Consider the following 9,845-nt stretch of genomic DNA (forward strand, 5'->3'; position numbering starts at 1 on the left):
TATAAGTGACCAGGATATGAGCTTTATGCATTCAGCTTCAAAATTATTTCTTGCATGTGTTGTAGCTGTCAGGTGGGAAGATTCATCACTGCTTTGGATTGTAATATATCTTGAAAGAGAGCTATGGCTGTGACTACAGATATGTAATACTTGTCACCTGATGTTACTAACATCTTCTGGAAATTATTTGAGCAATGTCATATCTAGTGCATAAAAGCAATAACAAATCTCACATGTTTATGATGCTAGTCTTCTTCCATTGTGAAAGAATTAGTACAGATTCTTTTTCCTTTATTTCCACATTGTGAATGTGTCCATATTCATCCTTCTCACTGTTCTCAATTTCCTCCTCTTCCCTTCTCTCCTCCTCACTCACTGTCCCCTTGATATTTTTGACCATTTGAAGCCATCCCTTGCTGCCTTTCAGATTGGCTGTAACATTTGTCAAGGGACAACATTCTGCTTAGGCTTGAGACATGAGAGCTCAGATGCACTGCATAGACACAGGTGACAATGCAGCCATGGATACCAGCATTTGCATCTGAGCAGTTTGGACCAGGAGCCACTGCTTTTAAGCGTAGAGCTTGATGACTTCACAGTTCTCTGAGGGAGCTTGAGACCTAGGAAGTCTCTCCATCTCTGCTTATTCTGGTTGTCATTGTGGCCATTTCCTTTCCAATGCTTCCCATTTCTCTCTGGGATATGCTGGTTTTGCAGTGGAGATTAAATGCAGGCTTGTACATGTGTCCTTAGCTCCAGTTAGTGTACACCATAAAAACCCTTCTTGGGAAACCTGTCTTCAAAGCTTAAGGAAATGGGGAAAACAATAGGAAGGAAAGGGTAACTGTACATCAGTACAGACTAGTTTGTGAGTAAACTTTCTTCACATTTGGTTCCCTGCCATCCCCTTCCTGTAGACACACACAGACATACTCCATGGCCTTTGCTAAATGAGCTGTCTGTATTCGATACAGCTTGCTGAATAGTTAGCTCCATATCTGTTAAGTTGCTTTCAGGGCAGGATGGGGGCATCCTCTAATTTATCGTCCCTTCAATTAATGATGCCTGTTTTAAAGCATTTCTTCAATATTGTAGTGTAAATCTGCAGCCTTGGTTTTAAGAGCAGTCTTCTAATTGACCAGCTTTTTCTAGCTGAATTAACTAGTTAATTATTTTTTTTAATGTCATAATATTACCCTCTATTCTTATTTTCGTGTACCCCCAGCTCTGTGGTTTGGTCACAGAGGCTGAGGGGAAGGCTTGAGAGGTAAAGGGCTCATACTGCCGTGGAATTCTCACCTTCAGGGCATTGTTCCAAGTTCTGCAAAAGCAGAAGATTTTCAGTAAAGCCTATGTGTTAACGACTGAACTTGAAGAGATCCTAAGGATCGTGCAAAGATACAACCCAAACTTTCCTGACTTTGTGTTGTAATCCAGTCTAAGCATGGAAGAGCAAAGAAAACTAAATCTCTGTGAATAAAAGGTGTTCAAACCCAGGAAGGTTCAAAATACATGCCAAAACTTGATTAAAACCAAACGAGGTTAGATGTTTATACCAGAAACCTGATATATTTTATTTAACAGTAAAAGAGGAAAAGAAAGGAAGAAATAAAGAAAAAGGGGGAATAGGGGGGCTGAGTCACACAGGAGATATTGACAGAGATTAAGCAGAAACGTATCACCCTTCCATGGATTTCCCTCCATCTGTTTTGTTTGGTGGTGCAGGTCCCCTGCTGAAAAGCATTGAGTCCAGTGGATTAATACACATCTGGGCAGGTGAGGACACCCAGGTGCCTCCCCCAAAAAGGGCAAGTTTGACACTGTCCCTTGCAACACTGTGGGTCTGTTGCATCATTTTGCATCATGTGCAGTGCTCTGGTGCAGGATCTGGGGACTGCTTTGAGGGTGGCCTTTGATGGGCCATGACACCCCCTCTGCTGTCCCTCCTGTGCATGTCCCTTGGATGTGCCTTTCCCAGGGTGAAGAGACCCTGCAGCTGGGCTCCTCTCCTCCTGCTTCCCCCTTGATGTGTGGGTCTGTTGGAGCCTGGGGCTGAGAGCCCCGGGGCTGTTGTCTCCACCCTGAAGATGCTGGGTTTAATCCTCCTGGGAATGTATTCTCTTCCCCTAGCCCACACCTGAGCCACTTTATCTTATCTCCATCAGCCTGCCATCCACTGCCTCAGTCAGAAGGTGAATTCAGGGTGGGATGGTCTTCCATGCAGCTTTTGTTATACAGTTGTGCTATAATAGGCACTATACAGTGACCAGCGAGAAGGAAGGTTTCATTTTGGCTTTATTGGTTTTGACTTGTGCAGTTTTTCACAAACAAATATCACCTTATACCTCAGGTAAGCTTCTCTAAAAAAAAATTGAGTGGACAGACTTTCCTTGAGCAGAAAATGCTGTATGCTGAGTTGCTTTATACATCAGCTGTATTTACTGACAACTGCTTGATTTGCTTACTTTTTTTTTTTCTTTCTTTTTTTTTTTTAGTTTGACTTTCCGTTTGTAGATGTTTATCGGGTGAAGTGTTTTCAATTTACATCAAAGCTTTCAGAAGACAACGAAAGCAATGTAATGGACATAGGAAAGAAACGTTTTGGCCAGTTCTGCAGAGATCATCCAGCCTGTTGCTGTAATATTGTTAATAGCACCTGGAATTGTGATGGAGAAACTCTGGATAGTTCAGCAATTGAAGTGAGGTAAACTTTTATTTTTCTGTCTCTAGAGCAGAACGCATTAAACCTTGTCATTGGTTTTAAAGACATCCCTAAAAGATGCCTGTGCATAGCAAATTTCAGTCTTCTGATAATATACCTAAATATTTTTGTTGCCATTTTGAATAATGTCCAGAGAATACTGCAGCCATGTATGTTGTAAATGATCACTCTGAGTGAAATGGATGGCCGTACCTTTGAAGTTGTACTTACTTCTTAGGAGCTAGTATTATGTGTTTAAAGTGCTGAAAGTGAAGATGATGTTGGAAGGATTCTTTTTAAATGTGTGGGATGCCTCATTACTCTGAGCAGTAGCTTTTCCTATTTAGTCCAAGTAAGCATCTTAGTCTCAGAGAAATAGAGTATGTCCCATATTTTGTGGTTTTTTGCACACAGTCTTATCTCCAGTCTTCACATATGGAGAAAGAGTTTTTCAGTTGTGCGAATAATCAAGTTAGAAAAAAAGTTTGTGAAATTTGAAAGGTTGTTTTCTGGGGGGGTTTCTCTTCTTTTCTGTTGGGTTGTTGTTGTTGTTTTTGTTTGGATTAGTTTTGGTTCCTGGTTTTGTTTGTTTTTATAACAAAGAGAACATAACCCATATTACTTACATTTAAGCATGTTGCATTAAAATATAAAATATAGCAGTTCAAAGGTGAGTTTTATTAATGCTGTGTATTGTAAAAGATTGGCTCATCTAAGTGCCCATAGAACTTCTGGTATGAACAAGGGAAGTAAAAGAAGATAGGTGAAAGCATCCAGCCCTCTGAGCAGGGGAGGATCTAAAATGAGGGCATGGTTTCTGTAGTCAGATGTAAGAGACTTTGTCCAGCTGTTTGAAATTCATGGATTATTAGAATTATTAAATTATTATAAATTATTAGCATTATATTGTAATTGTTATAAATTATTAGCATTAAATATATGGTGCCAACTTATTTCTTACTGATTTCTATATTTTTCAGGGTTCACTGCCAGTTAATGAAACTGTTTGCAAGGGGAATTGAGGAAAACTGTAAAGATGAAGCTGCCCACAGCCAGAGTAGCATTGAACAATTATTATAGACATTGTTCCTCCAATGGGGTGAAGAAAAAAAATAAAAGCTCAAGGAAATTGAGTAAATATGCATTTTAGTCAAATTGACAAGTATTTTAAACTTCTAGATTTTTTTTTATGGCTTCTCTACAATTTTAGACATCTCACTGTATTGTGTCATTTAAAAAAAAACATTGTAATCATTCAAATGTATCTTGGAGCAATGTAATCTGTTACATTAGAAAAGATGGGATTTGCCTATATCTATGTATTCATGATAACTGATAAATTCTCTGTGCTTTTCTAGAAAGCTAATTTAGTAGTTGTGTTGCAATAATACCTAAATGTTATGAAACATTGGACTTGCCACTGGCAGCAAGATAAAACATTTTCAGTGTCTGAGAAGACGTTTTCTGCTGGGAGTGTTATGTAGTTGCATGTGGCTTAAATGCTGGACAACGGTGTTGTCATTTGCCTTTTTTATTTTTTTTCATTAAAATCTTTCATTTTGTAATTCTGACAATACCTTGCAACTTATCAATGCAATTCAAACACACATTCCTGGCTTTAAGTAATAACAATAACAGTATACAGATATTTGAAAAATGAAAGCACAACTATATACCAGTCACACCTCATCCTATATATTCTGTCTTTGAAGATTTCCTTGCATCATGCTTTTTGTGATTATAAAAGGTTTTATGACTGTTTGGATGATACCAAATACCACACAGTGCAACTGTAAAAGTCTTGCAAGCAAATTGCAGGAGTACTTGTATAATATCAGGAAGGCACAGGAAAGGAAAATATAAATAAGCTCTCAAACACCAGCAAGTTTTAATTTTTAAAAATATATGATATTAAAAGCTTCCCTCTTCAGTACACAATTCTTTGGACATTCTACTCCGTATGTTAAAATGTCTTTGCAAAATAAAATGTGGTAGTGTTAGGTTTAGAAATATGATTCGATGATGGAAAATCCTTAAAATTATTTAACTAAATATGAAACAAAATAGTTTGCTTTGGGGGAAGCTTCCAAGAGAAGAAACTGACATTGACAAATCATGAATTCACTGTGCTGTTTTGTTTTTATAACAAAAAAACATTGGACTGTCATATAGAGCTATGGAGTGATTGTCTAAGTTGTATATAGGTTTGTGTGTTGTGGCACATAAATGTTTTGTGTCCAGGGTTGGGCCTAATTTTGCTCTTGTACAGATTTATTCCTGTTTGAGGACAGGAGTTAGCCCCTGTTGTATTCTATCTTTTTTAAAGTGTTTCTTTAAGTTCGAAGTTCACTCTAAGAATGACTTTATCTGAGGGGTTTTTTGCATCCAGACAGCTGATGAGTCTGTATTAATGTTTATTTATTGGTACTTCTGTCATCCAGCTTGTGTTAGTCTCATGTCTCTCATATATGTGGTCAGTGTAAGCCATGGCAATTGGTCATTTCATTACTGAAGCACTTGAATATTGTTATAAATGGCAGGTTATTTTTTTTCTATAGAAGTTATTTACATTCCGGTTTTGTGTATTGTCAAAATTGTGTTCTATGTCTTTGCTACAAAGTGTTGTTCATATTGCTCTATATGACAAAAAGCACTTGCAAATTATATTTGCCTCAAGTACAATCATACAAAGTTTAAGATCTTTATTTTGTTATATAGTATTTCAGGAAAATACTTGAATACTTTTCCAAAACTACTGCTCTTTGCTTTCCTTATTAATACAATGAGTTGAAATGTTGATTCATCCAGTGTTTTTCTGACACTTTGTAACACAGGTGTTACATATACTGTATTTTTAAAGCCATGTTTAATAAGTGAAACAGTTCTTTTGAACTAACATCCCATTGAAAATGAAATTATGCAGTTCTACAAATGTGAATATTCTCTGAAAGTGTCATTTGTTTAGAAATGCCTATGGTTATTGTGGTTAATCCATGAATATTGTGAGAGTAGCCAGACCTCCAAGTCACAGTAATTCTTGTGCAGGAGGTAATGGTGCACACTCAGCTTACCAACAGTGAGAGAGTTTGAGGCATTGCAGCTATCCAGAGCACATTCTCATCCATGACAACTGGAATAAATACTAACCAGCTCTTTCCATGAGTTTGCTAGCAAGTCGTGAGACCCCTACTTGAAAAATGGAGACTTAATCTCATAGTGAATGTATATTGAAATGCTTTGAATATTTGAGTATCTGTAACTGAGTGCTCGGTGTTTCCAAAGAAAGCCACAGTGAAGGTCTCCTTTTTGAGAAAAAGCCACCAGAAAAGGATGAAAGATCATTGTATAGTATGGTAAAGAAGTGTGAAGTAAATAATAAAGGTATTGCAACATAATAAAATTTAAAGGTCTTAGGTAATAGAAAAGCTGCATAGTTGCATTTGAATAATTCTATTTGTAGCATATTAAACTAGCAAAGCACCATGTGTGAGTTGTATGACATGTCCAGTTTATTTTTAAAAGAGCTGTGTAAGTAATGTCTGCTTACATTTTAATTCTAGGGAGATTTTTTTTTCTCCAAATATAATCTTAGTATGGAAATTATGTATAGGAAAAACAGCTTTGATTTTTCTTTTATCCCAATCTTGCTGGCTTCAAGATTAGAAAATGTGTTCTGTTTTATGATGCTAGGGCATTTCATTAAAAAAATAAAACTGCATTGTACAACATTACATTGGTTTTCTTCTTTTCACAACTCGATTTGGAAAAAATCCCTCACTTTGACAGAAATCAGGCAGTAGTATGCTTAGTGTAACCACTGTGAGCAGATGAAACCAAGTCAAGCAATTCATAACCTTCCAGTTGGGGTGATGACAGCTTTGTGGTGAGTGTGAATAAACACTGAGGGTGAAGGAAAGCAGCTAATGAAGCTGGACTTAGGCTAATACTAAGCAACTCTACAAAGGTAAACTAAATATGAAACTTACTATAAAGCAGCTATTCACAGTTACTATTATGGAAGTGAAAAGAAACTGCTGTTCTAAGAAGCGTGAAATATGAATTATACTATAAATAGCATGTGGTAAATAGATGGGGGGTCTAGGATTTTGTTGCAATAATTGCTACAGATGAAGTACATGTTCTAATAAGTAAAATGTGTTCACTGTAGATAAACAACAGGCACAGAAGAAGAACTTGTTTTTCAGCACTGTAGACATTTCTGCTTTTGAAGTATATTGTTTTTGTGTGGCAAGGTTTTGGTAGCTGAGGGGCTGCAAGGGTGACTTCTGGACAAAGGCAGCAGAGGATGACCCCATGTCAGACAGTCATTTCCCCAGCCAGCTCTGAGATGGACCTGCCACTGGCCAAAGCTCATGGGATGGCATTGCTAACAACTTGTGTGATAAATTAGAGAGGGTAAAAAGTACTGCTTGACAGCTGTGAAAGGAGTGAGTGGAAAATAAATAGCCTGCAGACACTTAAGGTCAATGAAGAAGGGGGAGGAGGTGCTCCAGGCACCAGATGAGATTGCCCTGCAGCCCGTGGAGCAGGTGGATGTGCCCCCAGGAAAGCTGCAGCCCATGGAGAGCTCATGCAGGAACAAGTTTCCTGGCAGGGTCTGCAGCCATGGAGAGGAGCATATACGTGAACAGGTATTTTTGGCAGGACCTGTGGCCCATGAGTGATGCTTTCCTCCTCCAGGAAGGAGGAAGAAGTAAGAGAGATAAGGTGTTGAACTCACTAGAATCCCCAGTTCTTCTTCCCTCTGCACTGCTCAAGGCAGGGGGCATGAAGTAGAAGAGTCAGAAGTGAAGCTGAGCATAGGAATGAGGCAGAGAGGGAGGAGAGGAGGTGGTGCATGTACATTTGGGTTTATTTCTGTATTACTCTGTTATTAACTGGCAACAAATTGATTTTCCCCAAGATCTGTTTTGCCCCTAACTGTAATTGCTGAGGGGCCTCTCTCTTAGCTTGACTCCTGAGCTTTTCAATCATATTTTACCCCATCCTGAGGAGCCAGAAATTTCTCTGACCGTGTGTCTTGCAATTCAAGTATTAGAATAATAGAATTTTAGAACCGTTTAGGTTGGAAAAGACCTTTAATACCATAAAGCCCAACCCTTCAACCAGCATGGCCAAGTCCACCACTAAACCATGTCCCTGAGGGCCACATCTTTTAAATACCTCCAGGGCTGGTGTCTCAGCCAACTTCTCTGGACAGCCTTTTCCAATATGTGATAATTTCTTCCATGAAAGAGCTTTTCCTGCCACTGGATCTAAACCTCCCCTGACACAGGAGGACTTCACAGGAACTTGATTGGAAGGGACTTGAAAGATCAATTTGAGTCTAAAGCTCATACTGGCCTCACCTTGAGGCTATTTCCTCTGTTTCCTCTATTCTTTTACACAGAAAAGGAGACCCCCACCCAGCTATGAGCTCTTCCCAGGCAGTTGTAGAGTGTAATAAGGCCTCCTCTGAGCCTTCTCTGCAGAATAAACACCCCCAGCTCCCTCAGCAGCTCCTCACCAGACTTGTGCTCTGGACATATCCCCAGCTCCATTGCTGTTCTCTGGACACAATCCAGCCCCTTTTCTAATGAGGGGTCCAGAACTGAACACAGAATTCATCTCCCTAGAACTCTTAATTCCTGTGAAGTAAATGAGTAATAGGAATTCATCATTTTTATTCTCGTTAGTGACATGGTTCTTATTTGAACTTTTCAACAGGAGAGTTAAGTAATTTAATAGGTTCTAACTGGTGTTTAAGTTTCAGTAAATGAGTTCTGTCCATAATGAAGCAAGTCTTCCCAGACTTCTGTCTTACCCACTTTCATGTATATGATCTACATCTTGCAAAGTCTTATGCATGTTCTTAATTAATACATGACTAGTCCAATTAATTAGAGGGGATGGGGCATTTATTCTTCAGTCATGCCTTTCACATATTCTGCAATGAGAAGATTAACTATTTTTTAATTCAATTTCCTGCTGTTGAGAAATAATAATATATATTATTATTATTAGGTAATATCTAGCTACCAAAATTGCCAATGAGGTTGTCTTCAAAAAATGTTTGCTTCTTTGAGACTCTTTCATGTCTGAAAGGATGATTTGAAAGGATGATTTGGATTATTTGCTCTTGTTGGTAGCTGTTTCACCTAAGGTGCAATTTTCTGGCTTATTTCATAGAAATCCTCCAGCAATAAATAAAATTAATGGGGTTTAATATATTTTTTTCAACATTTCAATAGCATAGGACAGGAAAAATATAAGAGGAAAAATAATTATAAAGGAAAAACACTGAACGAATAACAGAAGTGATACAAATTTAAAAATCCATGAAGACCAAATTCTGGAAAGGATGAAAGGGAACAACTGCAAAACAAATATTAAAAAGAAGAAAAATAAAAGAAGACATAAGAAAACAAAATACAGATTTTTTTCCCCCATTTATTTTGCTGGAAAGCTTTGCCTAGGTTTGTGTACAGTAACTGCACAGTAAAGCTAGCACTAAAAGTTTGAGTAGATTGCTAGAAGTTTGACTATTTACAACTGGTAGAGAGAATAAAAGCTTCATCACTGTTATGAAGACATATTTCTTAAGAAGTGCTGTGTCACCCCCTGTATTTCCACTCACAAACTTTACCATAACAACAGCTAGAAGAGCTGCTAAAGGAGAATTGTAAAAGCAGCTTCATGGCTTCCTGTAGCAATGTTGAAACATTCTAAAATTACTGTTCAATTTAATCTCCCAAATATTGTTTTTTTCTGTTAATATTTAGCAGCTGCCTTTTAGGAAAGGGGAGACTGGCAACAAGAGGAAATGCTAGGTTAGTGTTTCATTGCTGCTGAGGTCGAGGTGGTGGGATAGCAACTCTCCCCAGCTAAGGGTCTGTCCCATAAACCTTGTAAGGGGAAGTCCCCACAGAAAATGCTTCCCTACGGAAATACCTGTGCAGTTCCTAGAATGTGTAATCTGTTCTCCTGAGCTTTCAGTGCTGGATATTCAGCAAAGCAGATTAGCTGTCAAATTCCTTGAAGATTTTTAGCTAGAAACCCTTGGTCGCTCACTTAGCTGAATCCCCCTTGCTGTATTTACATATGGGCACAGAGAGCAGCTTGTTGCCTTTGGGGAATTCACTCC

The 9,845-nt window shown here is 38.3% G+C and overlaps 1 protein-coding gene across 1 annotated transcript in view; it reads left to right on the forward strand.

Annotated features, from left to right (window-relative positions):
* The window catches only part of CERK (ceramide kinase), a 42,163-nt gene extending 35,731 nt beyond the window's left edge, over window positions 1-6,432 (forward strand). Inside the window, exons 12-13 of the mRNA XM_066318603.1 lie at window positions 2,496-2,704; window positions 3,682-6,432. Coding sequence (XP_066174700.1) covers window positions 2,496-2,704; window positions 3,682-3,781 — 309 coding nt within the window. The 3' untranslated portion in view covers window positions 3,782-6,432. The remainder of the gene's footprint in view (window positions 1-2,495; window positions 2,705-3,681) is intronic.
* Window positions 6,433-9,845: the final 3,413 nt, after the last annotated feature.

Source organism: Sylvia atricapilla, chromosome 5, assembly GCF_009819655.1.
Source record: "Sylvia atricapilla isolate bSylAtr1 chromosome 5, bSylAtr1.pri, whole genome shotgun sequence".
Lineage (NCBI taxonomy): Eukaryota > Metazoa > Chordata > Aves > Passeriformes > Sylviidae > Sylvia > Sylvia atricapilla.